This window comes from Eptatretus burgeri, chromosome 12 (assembly GCF_056783735.1).
Source record: "Eptatretus burgeri isolate ZD-2024b chromosome 12, Ebu_testis_v1, whole genome shotgun sequence".
Classification (NCBI taxonomy): Eukaryota; Metazoa; Chordata; class Myxini; order Myxiniformes; family Myxinidae; genus Eptatretus; species Eptatretus burgeri.
The window spans coordinates 20,114,301-20,138,441 of record NC_140972.1 but is presented as its reverse complement, the minus strand read 5'-3'; the positions used below and the strand labels follow the sequence as shown (position 1 = coordinate 20,138,441).

At 41.2% G+C, this 24,141-nt stretch overlaps 1 protein-coding gene across 8 annotated transcripts in view; it reads left to right on the top strand.

The window, feature by feature from the left end:
* LOC147015207 (janus kinase and microtubule-interacting protein 3-like) overlaps positions 1-24,141 on the top strand; it is a 148,839-nt gene that overhangs the window by 68,958 nt on the left and 55,740 nt on the right. For 7 of the 8 annotated variants that reach the window (XM_085849760.1, XM_085849765.1, XM_085849763.1 and 4 more), the window contains exons 9-17: positions 4,999-5,220; positions 11,192-11,227; positions 11,760-11,819; positions 13,180-13,311; positions 14,945-15,073; positions 17,319-17,432; positions 17,536-17,598; positions 18,757-18,855; positions 20,315-20,413. In XM_085849760.1, the coding sequence (XP_085705886.1) occupies positions 4,999-5,220; positions 11,192-11,227; positions 11,760-11,819; positions 13,180-13,311; positions 14,945-15,073; positions 17,319-17,432; positions 17,536-17,598; positions 18,757-18,855; positions 20,315-20,413 (954 nt within the window). The remainder of the gene's footprint in view (positions 1-4,998; positions 5,221-11,191; positions 11,228-11,759; positions 11,820-13,179; positions 13,312-14,944; positions 15,074-17,318; positions 17,433-17,535; positions 17,599-18,756; positions 18,856-20,314; positions 20,414-24,141) is intronic. The other variant, XM_085849761.1, reaches the window with a different exon arrangement.

The window sequence follows — 24,141 nt, the reverse complement described above, 5'->3', positions numbered from 1 at the left end:
TCTGATTGTCCTGATAACTGATGCAGTTGCCAAATCTATTTAACATTGTTACCACTTCCTGGTTTTTTTTGTCTGTTTAAGTACATGTCGTACTGTAACATTCAGTACTTTCTCATTATCAGTGTCATTCAATTCTACTTTGCCCGATTCATTCAACTCTGGAGTCGCTTTCGTTATCATCCAGGCAACATAATTGTAGAGGGAAACTGGAATGCAGTCATAAGCAGCTTCTTACGACATGGCAATGGTATGATCTGCATTTCTCAGCTGCTTCATTTCCAGGGCCTTGTCTTTGATATCTCTCTGTATCATTTTGGATGAATGGAACATAGTAATTTTCTTTTCACGGTCTATGGTTGCAGCATAAGAGCAAGGAGTTTCATCATCCTCCTCTTCTGCACTGCAGTCATCTTCATCATTCTTTTTCATCTATGCAACCCTGGACAGGAGATAACCAACTGACATGCTAGATGAGCATATGATTGATGACTGTCCATTTTGTGGAACTATGATGACCTTTTTACCATGGCTGATGAAGTATTCATTCAGTCGGTTCTTCAGGATAGAGGATCTCCAGCCGGCAGAATGAAAAGCGATTGCGTTTTTCACCTTTTTTGTGTTAGTTTCTCACTATTAAACTTTATCATAGTAACTATAACACTTTCCTTTATCTTTTTTCTTTACACAATAAAGTTTGAGAACAAATATTGTTAATTTGGGAGTATGAAGAACTCAGAACATTCCAATGAAGCTTTCCAAAATCAAGTCTGCCTCATTTATTTCACAATTATTTTTGGTCAAAATTGAAAACATGAATTTACCTGTCGTTTTTTTATTATGTACCAAAATAATGCAAAGCAAAGAGATAAAATATAACCAACTTTATTCTGTATGCCCAAATCGTTGGTGAAGTGAGCAGCCAAGAGAATGTACATATCTGCTGCACAATGTGTCTCCATGTAAAAAAAAAATTTAACGAAACAAATAATCTTCACTGAATAGTTTAGTTTTAGTGACTATTGTCATCACCGCCTGCCATTGCCTTCACTTCACTGTATTTCTGATTTAGTCACTTTATTCACTCCAGTAGCAGGCATATCATCATACAAGTAATCGGTGTGTGTGTGTGTGTGTGTGTGTGTGTGTGTGTCTCCTCGATAACTCCAAAACCATGAAACCTAGCATGCATACTAAGGGAACTCCAAGGAAGTGCGTGAGTAAAAATTGGGTGTTTGAGTAAATTAAAACATCCCTTTTTAAGATAATTAAAGGCTTTATTTAATTATAGCCTTTTCAGGCAATCCTCGGCCACCTCCCTCTTTGGGGTCTTATGGCGTATCCTGGGTGACCTCACTGTGATCTGAAGCTGCCATGTTTTTTGGGTTGCTCAACCTTGACTTGACTTGGAACAGGCCGCAATGATTTATTAATGATAAAGTTTCTTTTTCACTTTCCTCCCTCATCTTATCGAATGCCTGTTCATCAAAGCTATGAATATCTGAGTACATTGCAATGCTTATAAATGCCTGGAGAAGCCAGCATTAGCAGCTATATTTCATTTCTGCACATGCGATAACCTCGAGAATCTCTTAAACTAAGAAGAATTACAAATTTTAAGCTCCAGAATCGAACTGAGAAGCAATTCCAACTCCTTGAGAATTGTTCATTTGTTCAATTTAGATATTGCTTGGGCATTTCTGGGTACATAGTTTTATCGAAGGCAATTGGTAAGCCAGGCGATCTGTTGGAGTGCTTGCTTGAGTGCTTAAGCCACTTACTGAGTGCCCTACAGTTGATAGCGGTACAGTTCATGTCCCGACGGGATGTACAATTGACAGTTACTACAAGGTTGAGGTACATGTATGTACAGCGCATGTGGATGTGGTACATATGGGTAGATTTGGATTTGTATGGACTCCGTGGGTGTTTGTGCATGCCATCACTATTTCCATAACTGGGAAGAAATAACTGGGACGTTTGCATACCATAACTGGGAAGAAATACCATAACATAACAAAATTTCATCCCGTATCTTATGGAGGTTTTATCCGGTTTTCCTTTCTCCTCGTGGCTGTTTCTAAAGCGTTTGGTGATATGTTTCTCTTTGTGACTTTCAAAGCAAAATATATTTGATAATGCCCGATTTCTGAGCCATTTGCCACATTAACGTGTTTCACCCATCACAAGCAGCTGTTTATAAAGATTAATGTTTGTGCACATCTCCCTGAAACATCTACAGAAATGAAACGTTTTTCGGGGAAAGCCACTCAGGGTTTTTGGGTTGTATACAGTATGCACTGTAGTCGGTAATCACACTGACTCCAACCTGCAGATTCCCCAAAAATTGCTGATATCGGCCAGGCATGTGTGTGTGTGTGTTTTCATAAAGCATAACATATTTTCTCTGCTAACTCCCCAACCCCTATCCCTCTCTCTCTTTGTCCCATCCTTGCTGCACCGCCTCCCAATACAGTGCAGCACCCTCCTCCCACACCTTTCTCTCTCTCTCTCTCTCTCTCTCTCTCTCTCTCTCTCTCTCTCTCTCTCTCTCTCTCTCTCTCTCTCTCTCTCCTCCACCCCCCCCGTCTTTCTCTCACCCTCTGTTTCTCTGAACATATCAGGACAGTGGTTATTTCTGAATGGTGGTTATCTCCATATGTGTCTGGCTGGTGGTTATGTCCGGGTGGTGTTTGTCCCCGTACATATCCGTGCGGTGTTTGTCTCCAGACAGCTTAACTCTGGACACATCCAGATGGTGTTTATGTCCAGATAGGAGTTCATGTCTGGACGTGTTCGGGCGGTGTTTGTCTCTGGAAGCGTCTGGGTGGTGTTTGTCTCCGGATGCGTTGAAGCGGTGCTTGTCTACAGTTGCATCTGGGCAGTGTTTGTCTCGAGATGCATCCGGCTGGTGTTTGTCTCCAGACAGCTTGGCTCTGGACGTGTCCGGGCAGTGTTTGTCTCCGAATGTGTCCAGGCTGTGTTTATCTCCAAACATGTCTGGCCAGTGTTTATATCTCGACCAGAGTTTGTCTCCAGATGTGTCCATGTGGTGTTTGTCCCCAGACGTGTCTGGGCAGTGTTTTTCTCCAAACATGTCCGTGCGTTGTTTATGTCTGGATGGGAATTTGTCTCCAGAAGTGTCTGGGTAGGAGTTTGTCTCCAGATGTGTCCAGATGGGAATTTGTCTCCGGACGTGTCCGGGTGATGTTTGTCTCCTGGTGCGTCTGCATGGTGTTTGTTTCTGGACGCGTCCGGACGGGAGGTTGTCTCCGGACGTGTCTTGATGGGAGTTTGTCTTCACACTTGTCTGGCCAGGAGTTTGTCTCCAGACATGTCTGAGTAGTGTTTGTCCTCAGATAGCTTGGCTCCAGATGCATCCAGTCAGTGTTTGTCTCCGAAGGTGTCTGGGCGGTGTTTCTGTTCGGACGGTTTTTTGTCTCTGGATGTTTCTGGGCGGTGTTTGTCTCCGGACCTGAACAGGCAGTGTTTGTTTCCAGACTGTGTTTATCTCCGGACATGTCCGGGCATTGTTTGTCTCTGGGCGGTATTTATAGTTTGACCGGTAAAAAATGGATTTCAGACATTATTTTGTTTCCATCTTAACTCTTATTCTATGCAGAAGCATTTTTATGAAACACAATAAATCATAATTAATGCACCACCACATGCCTGCCTTTCCTTCCTCTCACCTCTTGCTGCCTTCCTTTCCCCCACCCTCCTCACTCTCTCTCTCCCTCCTCACACTCCCACCCCTCCTCGCCCGCACTCCCTCCTCGCTCCCCTCCCTCCTCTCTCTTTCCCCCTCCATCTCTTCTGTCTCCATCCCCCACCCCTCTCTCTCTCCCCCCTCTTCCCTTCCCTTCTCAGTATTCCCATCAGTGAAGCAACAGGTGGTATTTGTTAATAATAAATATACAAGTAAATTATTAAAATCTCCTTTCCCTTTCCATGTTGAATGCTTTAGTTCTATGTGTGAACCATTTAAAGAGAAACTGAGGTTACTGACTTGTCTCCTGCACAGATGTTGAACTGGATATGAGAAGTGAATTTGACATAAATGTATTTTTGCTGGGAACAAAGCCAAAAATTTCCACTTTGTGAAGTTGACAAATAAAAACTTAAGCTAAACAGTTTGTCAGAACACACATTGCAATAAATGAAGCCCTTTGTCTTAATTCCTTGATAGTTTGTACTACAACTCGGTTTACAAGTAAATGTGGGACTTGACACAAGTTGAAGTAATACTACGGTGACTTGAGACTTGGCATGAGACTTGCCTTCAAAGACTTGCGACTTGGCTCAAGTGACTTGTTGACATCTCTGCTGGAAGGTAGCTTGCATATGGATGGGTGATTAGTAAACACGCGTAGTCATTGTGATGTCTGGTCTGTGAGAGGGTCTCGTCAAAAGGTGAATGTGTGGTCTGTGTTTGTGCATTGCTAACCCGACAACTGCCCCCCCTCCCCCCAGCTACAAGGCTTTTATCTTCACTACCCAAAAATACAGAAGTAATTATCATAAACTTTGGGTTTAAATATTTGTTTTACTTGCCTTTATAACATCTCCCCCTTCCCACAGTGAAATCAAGTGGAGAGCCTGATGGATTAATCAATCTGCTGCTGGTGCAGCACAGGCATGATGGGTCGAATGGCCTCCTCATTCATCGAAGTTCCTTGTTATTCCTTGTTAAAGATGATGATGATCCATTGACGAATCACATCAGCATGCCTGTTTTGGCTCACATTTTCTTTTTAATCCACAAACTCTTTAACCTGTAATGCTTGTCTATCCAAAGTGTTATTTTATGATTAGTGTGAGTGATTCTATGTTCGGTGTGAATAATACAAATGCGAGAGTATAATTCATCACGGACAACCAAATTCACTTCCTTGAAATCCCCATTATGAATACTCTTATTTGCATGACACAATTTGCAGTGTTGGAGGGTTTATGTTGAGCCACAACATGCTCATTGTGGCTTGTGCTGCCTGTTTGCAGAAGGAGCGACTCAGTGTACAGGCTGCTGCACATGCTGTGCAAGCGGCGCATGCTACAGTGTCATCCCACATGACTTCCAGAGCCCCCCCGGTGGGAGAAGCCTGCCCTGCTGAGAGCTCAGAATGTCAGGATTTCGATGAAACATCGCAGGAATCTCAAGAACTGGAGTTTCTGAGGTTGCAGGTGGTTGAGCAACAGAGCATGATTGATGATCTGACAAAGGTAACCAATGCTTTTGTTATTGTGTGAAGCAGTATGCATATTGAGTTAGCTTTGAGAACACACACACACACACACACACACACACACACACACACACACACACACACACACACACACACACACACACACACACACACACACACACACACACACACACACACACACACACACACACACACACACACACACACGAGCAAAGATGGAGTCATGAGGAGGAACCTGGATGGGATTCGGGTTTCAGACGCTACTCCCCTACCCTCAAACTCATCCAGGTGCAGCCATGTAAGCCTTAGAGAAAATTTTCTGCAAGAATTCACTTCTCCTTCGAGAGATAGATAAAGAAAGAGAGGAATAGAGAGTAAAAGAGATGAAAGAGAAGAAAAAGGAGGAATTGCAAGGAATAAACTGATGCACTCTTCATTGCTTTGCCAATAATACATATCAAAACATGCACGTTCACCTTCATCATGTCGATGAATGCTTAACCCTTTGCACCATTGCAGAATCTTCAGCCTTCTGTAATGTAATCTTCTGTAACAGAAGATGAAAGCATTTTTGCAACAGGGAAAATCTGGTGCGTAAGCTGATGACATCAGCACTCACAGCCAGTCCTCTTGTAATGTCTGCCCTGTAAGATCTGCCGCACAGTTGCTGGTCCAAAGATGTCTGCCTCTCTCCATGCATCTTCCTGCCCACTTCCTTATATGAAGCTGCCTGCTGCTCTGACTGCAGCCGTCACTGTGTGGAGCTCACCTATATGTAACAACCACTTTCCTCTGCACGCCTCCCTGGCCATTTCAATCTGCTGAGCTTTTTAATACAGCTGCACATCGAGTGTGATTACAGTTCTTCTCTCAGGTCTGACTCTAGCAGTGTTGATTTCTTGGGCTTGTTTCAGAACTGTGCGAAGGGTAGACCAATCTGAAACAGGGGTCAAAAGTAATGATAAAACACAAACCCACATGAGTGGTCGGCTTCTCGGTATGAAGGAATGGTAAGCTGCCCATGGAGGTATGTGTACCGTCTGTGGGTCCATTGTTGCATGCTGGCAATCTTTTGGTTTTGAGACCATTGCTTTAGACAAAAGTCACACCATATATTTTTCTTTGTGATGCAAAATAAGTTTTGTATCTTCTCCCACAACAAAACCATCATATGTAGGAGACTTTGGCTTGGTCTTGGGAGTGATGAAGACCATATAAGTGGTTGATCTGTTGGCCATTCAAAAGACTTGCTTTAAGTCTGCGATGGAATGACAGCTGGTGTTGTGTCACCATCAAACTTCTGCTGGAACACTGCAGTAGCTATTGCATGGGTTGTCTGCTTTCCATCTAGTGTGTCCTCGTTGAAGTCAGAATTGTCTCCAGCAAACAAATACAAAGCAGCCTTTTTGTAGTCCTGGTGGGAAGTACAATCCTTCAACGGTGGTTTTGGCAACTATTGCTTCAGCAAGCCGTGTTTCCAGGTGCCGAGTTCTGGAGTAGTTCACACTTAGCCCAAAATAGTGTGGAATATCAACAAGTTGTCTGCTTCGAGTTGACTGGTGAGCTGTGATGCCCATACCAAGTTGCAGGAGCCATTCTATGTGAGAGCAGGGAGTTTGTATTCATGCCTTGGGGGTGTCTTATACTTGTCTGTTAGATTTGAAAGCATCCATGGTCACGTCAGAAATTGTGACCACATCTTTGCGAATCCTCTCATCTCGATCCCTGTTATCAACACAAGTATTTCGCCATACCTAGAGCCATCCCAATTTTTTTTCACAACTCAGGAGGTACATGGTCATATGGTTCTAAATGGGATCCTCGAAAGTTCCATCCCTCGCAACATTAGTTGCTCTCGCTCGTTGAAGGTCTCGCTGGTCGCAAAATCATGGCACTCATGAAAATTGCTTCTGTGTCGTCCTGTCCTGCAACACATTCATTCACTGCATCTGCTGTCGCTTTCAGAATGACTCTCTCAAACTCATTTCTGTGAAAAGGTTTTCCAAACTGGATATCGCTGGAGTGTTCTTTAATTATGTTTTTCAGTGTTCTCCTGTCGATGTCAGCATTTGAGATGCCATTGGCTCTTCTGACATCTGCAAAGGTCTTCTCTAAGGCAGAAATGTCAAGACTGATGAGGCCATCTTGTAACAGACTCTGAAACATGCTGAAAAATTCAATTTCATCCAGCTGCTTTTTTATCTTGATGGTTCAACATTTGGTTTTATCCCTCTGGTTTTATCTTGATGGTTCTGATAGCTCCTCCGTACCCTTTGTGGATGTCTTAGCCCCCCCCCTCCTTGAAATAACATGTTCATCATTTCCAACCCGACATTTCAGATGGTGTTTCACATCAATGGCATGTGCTTCCTTTGGTTCACTTGCTGTACTCAATCTCACCTTTGAAGAATCTGATCCAGAGGTGTTTACAGCAGTCTTTATTTTTTGAGTGATTCATCACCATTGAGAGATGGGGCTAAACTGATATATAGTACAATATCTCAAAAAGTTGTGGACGGATTCGGACGTAACCTGGTGGACACGTTGGGTGTGTAACAAGGACAAATTGAGTCGATTTTGATGAAGATCTGGATATGAGAATTTAAAAATGTTTAAAGTGATTTTTCACCATTTAGAGATGGGGCCAAAAACGATATATGGCATGATATTTCAAAAAATTATTGGGCCCGATATGTTCGACTGGATCAGACATTGTGTGGCCGAGGTATGCACTCCACCGAGTGTCCTTCTAGGATTGTGATGTGTTTTGGAAAACCAATCTCTATGCCAGAAAAGCATGGTTGTCTTTGAGTTGGCCTTATGTTGTGTCTTGTGAGTGTGCAAAGATGAATTGGGTATGGTTCATCTCTGTCTTCTCCCCTTTCTTTAATTAATTCAAGAACCTTTTCATATGAATCAGAAGCTGGGCCATTCACGATTGGGCCTGCTCTCTCTTCTTGGTAGATGAGGCATTGTTTGTAGTCTATATTCAGTTGGACCCTTTTTGGTGGGTATCACAATGGCAAGGTGCTTTGTATTGCTCACTTCATTCACCGTATGTGGCACCGCATACTGCACAGTGTAAAGCTGCAACAGAAAGAAAGCTGTATTAGATAAGAAACTGGAGGGTTTATAGAACACCTTACCCACGCAGTCTTGAGAAAAAAAGGACATGGACGGGGTTTGTGAGCAGCAAATTTGATTGGATGAGATAATGTAAAATGCCGTAATATATATTGTCCAAGTACTGCTGAATGGAAGGGTTTTGAAAGTGACAAAAAGGTGATTTGTGTTTTATAGTATTCAATTACAATTCAATTGAAATAAAATAAAGATTTTCAAGGTTATAGAAAAAATTTTTTTGGAAGTTTACCGTTGTTGATGCGGCATCTTCCACACCACCTTATTTAACACGTTACATTAGTTCTTCTTGCCTGTTTTGTGTCCTTTATGACGTCCTTAAAAACATACAGTTTTCTTTTTGGAATGATTTTTGGAATGATAAAATATATCATTGCCTCCATTGTTTTCGTAAGTTTACTGAATGGAGTTAAAGGACTAGCCCATATTTATGTACAACTAAAACGGCCACCAGTTTACCCCCTTTGTCATCTTTGATCAGATCACAAAATAAAGTGAGGGGCACGTGTATGCCACCATGCACTGTGGTTGTGCCAAGTTTGAACAAAATCGGACCATGCACGTCTGAAAAATGGTTGGGGACACATTTAAGTAACAAAATGGCCATCCAGTCGGCAATCTTGGATCTGATCTCAAAAAAACCCCAAAACGACATGCATATGTAGGTCATCATTCTTCATCTGTGTGCCAAGTTTGAACAACATCAGTAAACGCATGTCCGAGAAATGGTTGAGGACGTGTTCAACATTGGGGTTTTTTTTTACAACTAAAATGGCTGCCAGTAGGCCATCTTGGATCTGATCTCGAAAACAAATGACATGCTTACGTAAGCCATCATTTATGATCTGTCAGCCAAGTTTGACAAACATCGGAAAATGCTTGTCCGAGAAATGGATGAGGTTGTGTTCAACATCAGGTTTTTTTACAACTAAAATGGCCACCTCCATTTGGCCACATAAAATGGCCACATAAAATGTATCTCCGAGAAATGCTCAAGGAACATGTTTGACACTGTTTTTTTTTTTTGCAACTAAAATGGCTGCCAGTCGGCCATCTTGGATCTGATGGTTAAAAAAAAAGACATTGCATATGTTTCCCATCATGTGTTGTCTTTGTGCCAAGTACGAACAAAATTGGTCGATACATGCCTGAGATATGGTTGCGGATGCATGCACGCACGGACATGAAAATCGAGACCAAATCCATAAGCCCCCATTTCGGACGAAGTCCAATGGGGGATAATAATACAACTACAATTGAGCATGTACAAGAACATCATTTATCCACAGTCCCCCTCCTTTTCAACACACCTCGTCCATCGGTTCACAAGCTTCTGTACGCCCTCGGAAAAAAAATGTTTTTTGCTGAGTGACGAGCCACACATGCATCGCTTCTTTCACTTGTTTGTCACTGGCAAAGTGGTGGCCTCTTAAAACGTCTTTGAGTGGATCAAACAGGTGGAAGTCTGAAGGGGCCAGGTCATGACTGTATGGAAGATGCTCCAACACTTCAAAGTTCAATTGCAGGAGGATTTCCGCAATACGGGCGGCAGTGTGTTGACGGGCATTGTCATGCAACACCTTTTGATGGTAGCCCTCGATGTTTCCATCGAATAGCTGCTTTCAACTGGTCCCGCAGCATTTCGCAATAACGGACACTGTTTACTGTTGTGCCTCCTCTTGATAGTGTTCCAAAATTGGGCCTTGTGAGTCCAAGAAAGGTGTGAACATCACTTTTCTGGCCGATGGTTGACTTTTGAACTTCTTTTTGACTGGTGATGTCAGATGCTTCCACTCCATACTCTGACGTTTGCTCTCTGGCTCACAATGTGCATTCACATCTCCTCTCCAGTGACAATGCATCTCAAAAAAACATGCTCTTCGTGACAAAATTGGTTCAAAAGGCTTTGGCAGGTTGTCACACGGTTGCGTTTATGCTATTCTGTGAGTTGTTTTGGAACCCATCTTGCAGAAACTTTATGAAAGCCAAGTCAGTGGTTGATGATTTCATGTGCCGAACCATGACTGATGTTCAGATGTTGTGCCACTTTGTCAATAGTCGACCGTCATTTATCCAGAATCATGGCGCGGACTCGTTCAATGTTTCCTTCTGTTGTGAACATGGATGGGCGCCCAGATCGTTCATCATCAGTGACACTTGTGCGACGGTTTTTGAACATGGTAATCCAATCACATACACTCTGCTGTGGTGAAGCACTGTTCTAATATTGTGCTGAAAGTCTGCAATGGATTTCTGCCCCTGATACATCTTCAGCACACAACAATCGTATCACTGCACGTTGCTCTTCTGTAGTGCAAACGGACAGCGGAGCGGTCATGTTAACTCCCTTGCAATGACACATCTACTGACTGCTCAAGGTTGAAGAAATTGCTTCACAATAGTGCCAACAGCTTGTGCTTGTACCTGCAAGTACAATAAGCAATGCAGTCGACACAACACATGGATACTTGGATACTTTTCCACTCACCCTCGTACTTGTGCTAAAAGTGAGCATTTGATAAGTTGATAAGGGGGTTCATATTTGTATTAAAGTGATGGGAATTTTGCATTTTGGGGGTTTATAGGAATTTGCTCATTTTCATGGCTTTAGTGGTGAAATAAAAATTCCCAACATACACCGTATTTTTAAGCTCTAATCATGCATAGTTCAGTGGTGTATGTTGGAAAAAAATTACCACTAAATGCACATGGGGCCCATTTTTTGGAAATAAGTCCCTGGACTATATTGCTATTTTGAGTGTAAATGAAAATTTCCATATCCAATTTTATTCATTATTTATGTAAATTTTCTTCTTCCTGTGTTTTCCCATATCTGGTTGCACTAGGCGCTCGAATCTGCTGCCTATGACCGAAATGCAATGGTAGGTGATATCACTTCCTCATACCTTTATCTCTTTCATATTGTCAGTATCATGTTGCTTTTGGCATCTATATTATGCTAAATTGTGTGCTGGACTTTGATATAGTCATAACAACCTGGACCAAACTTGACGGGGCGTCGTGCCAAATTGAACGCCGAGGTGTACTTTTTTTTTTTTTAGATCAAGTTTCGTTTGAATGTTGGCTCATTTCAAGAGCGTGAGTTGTACATTGTGCTTTGCAGAATGCCTGGTTAATCCACTTTTAGTCTGAATCCACGAAGATGAATACTCTTCATTTAATTCTTCTTGTGCATTAGTAAATTGAAGGAACCGATAAACACCGACATTGTGCTGCCCAACGTGTATGCCAATGCACAGTACTTGACAACTAATTGTGTTCTAATATATTTTAGGTTTTGCCTTATTGGGTAGCAGGTAGCAACACAATCCATACGAGATTTGGTGTCAAAAATGCTAGGCTGAGCAACATTCATTAAAAACGTACAGCCGGTGATCCTGTCCTTGCTTGCAGGAACTGGATATAATACGCTGGCAAAGGAAACAAAAAAGGAGAAGTTCCAGAAGCAGTAAGGTAAATCCTTTTCTGTTACCAGAAGTTAACTTCTGGAATTTGAGTCATCGTGTGCAGGGATGGCAGATTATGATTGGTTCCTTTTGTGACTATTGTTACGTGTGACTTGTGTCTGATGTTTGCTGAACCATACATTTACTGGTGAAGAAATCAAACAACATAGCCATGAGCACCGTGCTTCTTCAGCCATGCAATCCTGATATGTTTGATCTTTTTTTAAATTTAGAACCACCCACCTTTGACAATGGTGGTCACAAACTGTGGAAGTGTTTAGCTTGTCCAAAACGTCTAACAAAAAAAAATCATCAAGGCCCTTGCCATAAAGTCACAACTGATGACTTGTCGAACAAAGCACATGAGGAAGTGATCGAGGAAATGATCAGCTATTGAAATACTGATCCAAATGCCCCACCGATTCAGTCCAACTTACCTTCACAGGAAAAACTTCAAATCCTGTTTTTGGCTTTAACCATGGAAGGAAGGTCCTGGATATCCCTTATGGCATTTGTCATTACCTCCGCCACTAAAAGTGGATGGAGGTTATGTTTTCACCCCTGTATATCTGTCTGTGAGCAGAATATCTCAAATAGATATGGACATCTCAAATAGAATATCTTCACCATTGAGAAATGGGGCCAAAAACGATATGTATATATATATATATATATATATATATATATATATATATATATATATATATATATATATATATATATATATATATATATATATATATCTCATGATGTTCCAAAAAGTTGTAGATAGATTATGACAAAACTTGTTGGATGAGTTTGGTAGGTGACAAAGACAAGTGGATTATATTTTTGGTTCAGGTCCAGATGCAGATCCGGCCTACCAGTGGAATCCAACACGTAAACTGTTCAGCCTGGCGGAAGTGTGCACTCTTCCAAGTGCCGTTGTAGACTATTTTTGCATCATTCCTGAAGAACATTGTTTCATCAATATCATGACAACTCTCTTCTGTTGGATGACACATTTTCCCAAAAGTTTTATTCCATAAGTAATGGGGAGGGTCTTGGATCTATGAATTGTCTCTGTCCTGAACAGTGGCATTGAAAATGTCCTGCGAATACAAGTAGCTTTTTATCTCAAAAATGTCAGCACTTTTTCATTGTGGGGTAACTGTTCTCATAGAAGAGCATTACAACAGGAAGGAGTCAAAACGGGACAAAGCGAAAACATGAGGACGAAAAACACGCATGTAGCAACAAGATGTGTAATATGACGTGTCCATCACGCAAGTGAGTTGTTATATTTGCGTATGTATTGCACATGTTTAGTTGTGTAAGCAATTAAAATGCCGAATTATACCACTAATTGGAATATCCTTTTTTTGTAGAGGATTCTTGCCCACCGGTTGGTTGGCCTAGATCGAGACACCGCGATGGATTCGGACTCATCATCTGTGGCGTCTTATGGGACAGACCACACAGAAAGAACACCTACAACTTCTGACACAGACCTTGAGGATGTAAGCACTTGTGAACCAATCATTTGTATTCTCCCATTTACTGCCTGGAAACGGCGACCTTTCATTCTGCTAGCACATATCGATGCGAAGGTTAGAAACCCTCCTCATTGTGCATTTTAGTGCATTGAGCATGACTCCATTGAACTACATCAGCGGATGCAATGCCACTTCTCTTTGAGATTGTTTTTCATTGAAGGGAACAGCTAACATAACAGCTGAACATGGTGGGAAATAGTGTGAGCGAGGCAACTTTACATACCAGCGGTACGTCACATGAGGATGGTGCTATTCAGAACAGCTAGTCACACACTGTGCATGGATGCAGGTTACAAGTAGTCATGTAGAAGTATAATCTCCAATCGCTGTTGTATTCTTCGAACCGCACAGAGAAATTCCGACTTGGTGGTGATATATGTTATGGAACACCCCTGATTAATCTTTGCATGTCTTTGGCCTTTGGCCTTACATTAGGAGCCTTTTTCATTCTGCTGAACATGATGTTAGGTCTTTTGTGATGTTACGACACAAGGTTTTATCAGCACTCTTCAAAGCGTGTTGCATTTTCTTTTGACTTCTGCATTGGTGTTTTGGGACGGGTGTTCCTTGAAGAGTTCTTCCCATAAGTTCAAATCTCATACCCTGCATTGATTAACCATTAACTGAAGTTCAGATTTGCCAAGGAAAGACTTGGCATGACGGAAGATGCCCAGTCAGTGGCTGCCTTTGGCAGACCGACTCTGATATGTGATTTGCCTAAAAGGCGTCATGGCTGATGGTGAAGCACAAACATTTGAGGTACTGAATTTCAGCAAGAGGTTTATCGAGGAAGTACATGGGAGGGTTCACCAGACGATCGATTCTTTTGAAGAGCTCTCTCACACCATGAGCTCGACTAGCTAGCTCAAACAATGTGAATAGGGTTTCCCAGGCTAACTTGTCTTTGTCAAACGGTGCGTAAGGCTGTCCAGGTGTACGAGTCGAGGCTATCGATTCTGCAGCTCACCTCATACCACTGGTTCAACTAGACAGCTGAAAATGTAACCAATGCCACTCAAGCTACATGCTTATTGGCTAAGTTGTGCTTCAAGGCCTGAGCAAGATGTTGAGAATATTATCTTGAAACAATTTTCTGTGGCCACAGATGCTGCACAGAATACGTGCGTTCTTGTTTTGCCATCTTTAAATTAGCCAACTTTGTTTAAATTTAATCAATGAAAAACACTAGAAAGAGTTTTTCACTGCACAGTGATAGAGACGAGTGTAAATCGATCATGCTACTAGCTATGAGAATGAATGATCAATTTTTTTTTACATCTGCCTGCAGATATTGACACACTCACACAATCACTGATGCACAGACCAATTATGATAACCTCTCCCATCCCTTCGGGAATGGGTGAGGCTAAAACCTAAGGAGAGAATATAAATCAGCAAGAAAGTATCTGAATAAGCTATTGAGCTTGTAATAAGATCAGTTGTCAAAATTCGAGGATACCACATCTAATATCCCCAGTTTCAGGTCCAAAAATGACATACTCACATTGGGAACTGAATATCGACATATCTTCATAATGTTCCCCTAATTTAAGGAAATATCAATTATTGACCTGTGATGTGTGTATTTGTGCATCAGACAATGGTCAAGGAGGAGTCGGAGCTGCGTTTTCGGCATCTCATGCATGAGTACCAGGCTCTTCAGCGGGCCTATGCCTTACTGCAGGAACAACTTGGAGGGGAGCGTGAAACTGAGAGAGAGACCAATGTGGGTGTTTGCATTTGAAGGAAAATGGGAACAAGACTTTCATAACAGCCGATATCTGGTTTTGATTTGCAGCATCTATTGTTTGTTGAAAGAATATTAACAAAAGACCATGACAAAAATATAAACAACTGTCATTGTAAGTGACAATGTTATAACGTACACAATGCTGAGCCATACCGGACTCAAACCTGCTGACTCAAGAGTAAACTCTATGCAAGTTGGCCTGAGCATGGAGGCTTAAATTTAATATGGAGCATTCCAAATTGTGGCTCTGGGAACGTTATAGTTCTCAATTTGGTTGCACACGCCAATAAAGTAATCCCCCCCCCCCCCGACCCCCACAAATGTAACAAGATATGTATACATACATATATATGTACACAGTGGCCGACAAAAGTATTCCCTCCTTGCCAATAATGCCACATTTAGATGAATGAAAAATTACGTAGAATTTCTTTTTCCAAATGAACTTTTTTATTCATAACTGAGGAGGTCAAACAAAACACTGTTATTTATAGTTGAAGGAGGTTACATGTCAGGAATACCTGTAAAAACATGTACAAATCAAAATTCACTGGTTGTAAAAGTATTCAGCCCCTGAGGTCAGTACTTGTTGGAAGCACCTTTTGCAGCAATGACTGCTACGAGTCTTTGTGGGATGGTTTCTACCAGATTTACACAGTGAGATGGTGAAATCTCTGCCCATTATTCACGTGAAAATTGCTCTCGTCCTGCCAAGTTTGATGGTGATCGTCAATGGACTGCAATCTTCAAGTCTCGTCATAAATGTTAAATTGGGTTCAAGTCAGGACTTTGAGCCACTCAAGAACATATATTTTGTTCTTATTCAGCCACTCCAGTGTGGCTTTAGCTTTGTGCTTCAGATCATTGTCCTGCTGAAATGTGAATCTCCTACCCAGTTTCAGATTCATGGCTGACTCCAAGCAGATTTTCATCAAGGATTCTCCAGTACGTTGTACCGTCCATTGTCCCTTCTATCCTGATAAGCTTGCCAGTCCCTGCTGATGAAAACAGCCTCATAACATGATGCTGCCACCACCATGCTTGACAGCAGGATGGTGTTGACTGGGCGATGTGCAGAGTTAGGCTTGTGCCAGACATATTGCTTTGAATTTAGACCAAAAGATTCAATCTTCTTTCTTGCCACAGAGGCCAGCTTAGTGAAGGGAACAGGATATTGTAGATTGATGAACACTGACCCCCATCTCGGACAGAGAGCCTTGTAGATCTTTCAAAGTCATTGTTGGATTTACAGTGACATACCAAACCAGTTTACTGCTTTGCCCAGCTGCTGAGTTTGGATGGGCGACCTTATCTGGGTTGAGTCTTGGTGATATGACACATCTTCCACTTCTTAATGATAGATTTCACCGTAATCAAAGGGATAATGAGTGATTTTGAAATCTTCTTCTAACCCTCTCCTGAATGGTGCTTCTCCACCACTTCATGTCTGACTTCTTGGGAAAGCTCCTTGGTCTTCATGTTTGCCTTGTTGGTTGATCAAGTGAGTTGCACCTGAAAACTCCTTAAAGATGTGGGGAGTTTAATTTTTTAATTAAACCACTGATTACATACAGGTGAAACCTATTACACTTATTTTGTAACCTTTCAAACAAATAATTTACTCCTGAAGAGATTTAGTGTTAATTAGGCAAAGGGCCTAAATACTTAAACACGTGAGAATTATCTGATTTTTCTGTTAATCTGACATTCACATTTTATCCTGCATTTTTTTTTTTAGGTTTATCACTTTGGAGTAGTTTGTGAAGACGCTATATGTTAAGTTTGATTTGAAAGCATCATGAAATATGCTCAGGTGGCAACAAAATGTGAAAACTTCGGAGGGGGGAGGGGGGGGGGTGAATACTTTTGCAGGCCACCATATACTGTATAATATATATATATATATATATATATATATATATATATATATATATATATATATGTATATATATTTATTTATTTATATGATGTATTTCTAAATCCTCATACCTTTGTCTATTTCTTATTCTGAAGATTTCACAAAGCCACTGAAATCTACTTTAACCTATATTTAACTCCACACCCATCACTGCACTCGCCAGCTTGGTGTGACAGCACGTACACCATCATAAATTTGTGCCACATTGTGTCAACACTGTACTTAGTGCAAAAGGTTTACCAACTCATAATTAGGTGTAGTTATGAGTAAAGTGTTCAGGCAGTTCTCTTTTCCTTCTTTAAGGCACGGGAACAGCTTGAGGCCGACCTATTAAAGTATCAAGCCAAGGTGGAAGATTTGGAAAAAGCCCTTGCTGAGAAAGGCCAGGTGACCAGCACACTTCCTGATATAACTACAGTATGTTATCAATTGTTTGCTTTTGAAGACTTTTTCTATGAGCTTTAGTAAAAGCTTGGTGTATAGAGTTTATTGTTAAATTTGCTTTTTTGTGTTTTACCAGGATACAGCCTGGGTGGAAGACAAGCTGCACCTTTGCAAAAGGAACCAGGAATTATTACAGAAGGTTTGAGAAGTGCAAACATAAATACAAAATTATCAATCAATTGTCTGTTCCACAACTCCTGAAATAATTTTGATTGTTTTTATGACGGGGGTTGAGGGGTGGGGGGGGGGTCGAGTCGATTAAGGGTCGAGATTAAAGACACAAATGTAAAACTTCCCTTCCCAAAGTTACTGTGGAAAGTTTAATATCCATATCCATTAATGAATGCGAGCAGACAGGACACCTTGCTTGATGGTTAATGTGATGAATGGAAAACTTTTGGATTCAAAACCCTTCCTGTGAAACAACAGTTAGGAAGGCATCCATCCATTGGGACCATACTTTCTGCAGAGCATTGGTGCTGCCTAAGCAGTCTCCTTGGCTATTGGGCACAATCCTGGACAGGTCGCCACTCCGACACAGGATACCAGCAAGCTGGCACTCATTTTGCCGACCTCGGAAGGATGACAGGCCGAGTTAACCCCACCTGGTATTAATTCAACAACTGAGCAGGAATTTGAACTCAGGACCTTAGGATCATGAGCCTGCCACCCCAACCATTGAGCCAACACCAGGCACATAATGGAATATGCTGTCACCAAATATAAAGGAAGAGCAAATAAGATGTACAATTAACTCCTAATTTGTATGTGATATCTCTCTCTCTCTCTCTCTCTCTCTCTCTCTCTCTCTCTCTCTCTCTCTCTCTCTCTCTCTCTCTCTCTCTCTCTCTCTCTCTCTCTCTCCACCATATTTGGCCGTGTCAGACCACCAGATAGGAGGATTGGTTCAATTGCATGTTATTTGCTGCGGGATTAGAATTAAATGCCATTTCATAAGTTTTGCTGATATTTGTACAATCAAGCTTTGTCTTTGTTTAATAATCTCAATTTGCATGAAATGATGGTGAATATATTTAAAGTTTGTTCAGTGAAAAGCAAATACATCATGTCAAACGATTAGTGATATATTTTAATGAAAAAAAAAAAATCAATTATTTCTTAAATGAGAATGTTGAATGAATTTCCATGACTTTTGGAAGGCAACTAAGAAAGCCTTTGTTCAGATCCAACACTGTGACACTCAAGTTCTTGCGGGGAATGAGCACCACATCGTGACATAGAAAAAGGTTCGGTTCATCGGTTACGGGTGTTAATGCGTCATATCCATGGTCCACAGCTTCACGAGATGGAGAATGATGAAAACACTTTGAAACAAGAAATCCAGGACTTACAGGACCAGAACGAGCTGCTCGAGTTTCGTATCCTGGAGTTGGAGGTGCGGGTAGAGCCTGTTCGAATAACAATGTTTATTTTGCAGTTGATGTTGTCCGGAACATTGGTCGATAAAAAGTTTGAACCATTCTTCCATTGGGCTATACCTGGTAATACAAACAGCCAATGTGATTACATTATAGGGCAGAATGTATAATTAGTCTCACCCCAAATGGGGTGGTGATACTATTATACCACTGTGTGTGTGTGTGTGTGTGTGTGTGTGTGTGTGTGTGTGTGTGTGTGTGTGTGTGTGTGTGTGTGTGTGTGTGTGTGTGTGTGTGTGCGCGTGCGTGAGTGAAAAGTGTCGATATATTTTCCCTTTGAAAAAATTTTCTCTGCAACCGCCTGTCCTATCGATGCAAAACTTTAAACATAGGAGGGACTCCCCATGGAGAATATTTTATTGATTACTCTGATGTCATATGTTACATGGTATGGTGGCCATATTTGATGAAAGGAAAAAAAATTTGGACATCTCCAAAGCCACTCAACAAAAAATTCAAAACTTTGCATGTGTCATCAACTCCCCATGGGATATATAGGGTGATAACGATGAGGTCATCAGCAAAGTGGTATTACAGCCATAATTGGTTGAATTGAAATCCTTATCTGAAAAATCTGAAACTTCATATATCAGATGTGCGGTCCAATCTGAGTGAGGAATTAAATTAATGACGTCACCGGTCACGTGGTCTCGTGGCCATATTGGATTGAAAATAAAAATGTAAAAAATCTTGTTCTCCAGAACCGCCTAACAGATTGATACAAAATTTCATAGGAATGATCGACTAGCCATGGAGAATGTCGTTTAATTCTTTTTCATATTCATCATCATTGACGTAATTTAGCCTTGATGTGCACGAATGTGGTTGTTAAATATCTGAAAAATTAATTAATTATCAATAAAGCTTCAGATAATGGCAATGCACGTGACATAATAGGGTGCATGGATGATATGGGTATATGGGCCATAATATCAGTGGGACATAATAACAGCGTGTTCAGTTAACGATGGTATTTTTGTTCAGGATGAACGTGCGAGGTGAGACTGCTCTCACTGAGTGCCGTTCTGGTTTTCCAAGAGATTCACACGGAGGCGATTCTCATGCATTAATGTTGTGATTAAACCTGTTTTTATGGATCAAAACCTCCAGTCATTCTACACACCGACAGAGCAATGATAATCACGTTCAGTATTATAAATGTTTATGTGAACGCTTCATACATTTGTAATCATTGAAATATCATTTTACATTTTGGGTTAACTTGTTCGGTGCTCCCTTAACAACATGTAACTCATGATGCTGGAATCCGAGATTCAATTTTTATATCCTGTGTTGATTTATGTTTTCTACTACTGTCCTTGTATATCATGTAAAATTACATCGATGTCTTCCTTTTCTGCATTGTTCTTGTGCTGAATAGCTCCAAACAAATTTACATCACGAGTGTTCCAACAGGAGCGAGAGCGGCGCTCACCTGGTCTTAACCTGCTCATCCCACCATTTCGAGAAGGCCACAGCCCATTGCAGTGGTATTGTGCAAGGCAGGCAGCCATGGTAAGTATACGCTTCACATTTAGTCCGTGAGCCAGTCGCCTGATTTTGACCAATTAGTACCACCTGGGGGCACCAAACTTCATTGTGATTTTCTGATAGCTATATGTATCTGTAACTCAATGCACCATGATGGACATCTGCGACTCACAGCTTTAGCTCAGTAGAGCCTTTTAAACACAGGTGGGGTCCACTCAGAAAAACGTCATATTTTCTGACATAAGAACAAACACATTGTGTACTCGCAAGTATTTATTGACACCAACAACATGAAAAACACAAGTCCATTTCCTTGGGATGTACCACTGGAGAGAATTACATGAATTGAATCACACCAAATGATATTGATTATTGTTTATAATGTGTCACTATCGCTGTCACTGTCCGAACCATCAGATCCCTCTTCCTGCTCAGCATGGACCTCCTCGTCTTTCATGTTCTCACATTCCTGCAGTAAGCAGGCCTGAGTACAGTGCAGTCCATCCACCATACACTGGCAGGTGGGCAACTTGCATGACTTCTTGCATTTGTAAGACAGGAACTCCAAGTCTGTGTCTGGTGCTGGTGCAGCTGTCATCCTGTTGATAACAAGTTCTCCGTCATCACCCAAGGACCAGCCTTTGTCCTCCAGCGGACTTGGGACTTCTGGGCCTGCCTGCAATGCTCTGTGCCAGATGGCAGCCTGATAGTTGGCCCTCGTTGCATGTAGATGCGGACAATTTTGGCAGGGGGCAACTGTCCAGATTCTACGTTGCCATCTTTTACACGGAACAGTTCATATCGCATCTCATTCACATCACAGATTTCTGACTGGTTTACGTGGAGACGACATGTGAATTCTTCCAAGACATTAATAATTTCATCAGTGAGCTGCCATTCTTTTCCCAGTTTTGCAAATACATCTCTGAAGTGATCATGTGGCATCAACAATTTAAGTGCAGCGAGCATACCGCGACCACTAAAAGCACCACTTAAAGTTTCTTCAAGCCTATCTATGTTGTCATAGGCAAGTGAGGAGGGAATGCACGGATGGGAAGATGATGGTAGAACTACACGTCGGTCTGCTTCTTTCATCTGCTTTTGAAGGCACAATGCAGTGTCTATTTCTTCCAGCTTGGAGTAGGAAACACCATGGCCAAGGCGATTGAGCATTTTGATGAGCTCAACATTTCCTGTCAGTGACTTAACACCCCATGGTAGCAATATGTGTTTAGCAGGGACGACTTTTCCTCTACTGACAGCATAGATACAATCCTGACCTACCGATTGGACAACTCGTTCCACCTTCTGCGTCCCATCTTGTTCTGTTCCATGAAGTAGCAGTTTCAGAAACATCTATAAAGATTCTGGCAATTCAGTTTTGCCAGATTTCAGTTCAGCAGGGTGTGGAGGCCAAGGCTTTTCTTTCATGTTTTTAATTTGTCCTCTCAAGTGGTTCGCAGAAAGTTTGACAATGTTCTCAATATCATCTGAGTACTTTGCATCCTGTAGTTGTTCTTCGGCCTTCATCATTTGACCACTACCTGCTCCAAGGAAAGGGCATCTGGATATACAAGAAGTTTTCCTTTATCATCAGAGACGAAATTAAGTGACTTGTTGAATTCACATTCTAGCTTCTGGCGAATGTTTCTTCGTAGAGGGTTTCACATCATTGATGCCAAGTTCGTGCAGGAAATTCAACAACTTTTCAGTCAGTTCCATCATTCTGACAACTTCAGGTTGAACAAATAATGTCTTGCGCACATGCTTGAACAGAAGAAGGTAGGCCTCCCGCTCTGCTGCCAGATAAGCGTCATCATCTTCAGTGACTTTTGATGTTTTCTCCATTGCTCCACGGGTGTATTTGCGGTAACATGATTTATGGTAATGGGCCTCGGCAGAAACCAACTCTCTGGATGTGATGGCAAGTATTCTCTGATCCAATTTGGCCTGAGCAACACTTCTCACTGTTTCATCTGGACTGTAGGAGTGTTTCCCTGGTGTTCGAACCAGCCACATATTTGCTTTCCTTCTCCACAGACGATAATACAGGGTCTAAGACACGAGATGTCGTTGAAGGAGCACGGGAAGATTTTCTCCTTTTGGTGGAACATTCCGGCTCAGAGTCAGGTTCTTGGAACTTCTGAAGCATTTTCTTGTGTGTAAAATCAGATCTACAGTCTCTGTGGTAGAACAACTTTTCGCCGTATTCATCTTCTTTAAGTTCCAGGATGGGCCCAAAATTCCGTAAGTTGGCTGCATGGAGTAATACACCAACAGATTCATCGTCTCTGGGTTTGGTCAGTTCAGATTCTAAAGTCTGCTTGGAACAAATAATGTTGCATTTTCTGTTTTTTCTTTGGTGAGTCCATCATGTATCATTGTAGAGTGTTACCTCCATACGGTCACAGAGTCACCTGAAAAGATATAAAAACTGGTTAAGTACACTATTGTCATATCAATGTATCCACTCTATTATCATTTTATTCTCTGGATCCTTGAATAATTTCCAATTTTGCTGCAACTGAAATACATATTAACTATGACTTAAGTAAGGTTATCAAATTTAAGATCAACGAGGTCTAAAATAACTTTGGAATAAAATGGTCTTACTTGATATTGAAGATTGGTGAAATGAAGACAAGCTGTCGACTGCAAAACAAACTTGACTATGGATGTTAGTAAAATAAACTAGAGGTTATTTCACCTTAATAACTGAATCAAATATGAAGAAATTCTCAATAAATGTTATCATGTCCATTGGCTGTAAATATTTATGCTATTGATCAATATTGCGCAATTTTCGATGTCGCAGAGATTCGGACGCAAAGAGAAATTACAATTACATTTTGATGTTATTGCAATATATTTGATATATTCCTGAAGTATAATCACTTTCAAACACACACAACACAACTTCATTATGAAAATTTATTTTTATTTGGCCTGTCCAGCCATTTAAGCATTAAAACATGGATGACAAAATTGTACATTTTGTGTATTTTGCGCAAAAACGTTAATTATGCAATAAAAAACTTAAGCTGTGAGTTTGAAATGTCCATCTAGCATTTTTGTGAAGTATATGGGTTCCACCATCAATAAAAAATAAGTTTCGTTTGGTGCCCCCAGATGGTACCGATATCTTGTCTGGCTCACGGACTAATTGTCATTCAGGAACAGGTGACGTGTACTGTATAATAAATAATGTCTAGGTGCACAAATGTGTAGATGTTGTTTTGCTGGATTTTTAAGGGGATCATTTTCTATTGTATAACACACTTCATTTTCTGAACACATCGTCATTCACATCTTCTCCTTATGTCACATGCAACGGGTTAATTCTCATCATCTTGTTTTCGATGTTAACCAGTGACTGTACTTAATACAAGTCTGAAGACGACGATGGCTCACGAGCGGTATTTGACGATGTAGATTGTTTCAGAAGTCAAGGATGAGACAATGTGATTATGTTTGACCAAGTTATAAAAATGATCAACATGATGTGGTACGTGTGACAGGTTATTAGCTGCAAAATGTCGAAAACCTGGTTTCGTTCAACAACTTTAAAAATTTGACCTTTGCATAACCTTTAAAGGTCCCAAAACAATGTTGTGGACATTAAAATAAGGAAACAGGATACGTGCTATAGCTTAATGGAGTTAGTTCGTCGAAGAAGGTCGAAAACCCGGTTCGATTCCCACAACTTTGAAAATTTGACCTTTGTGAACTTTATAGGTCAAAGGTCAAGGATT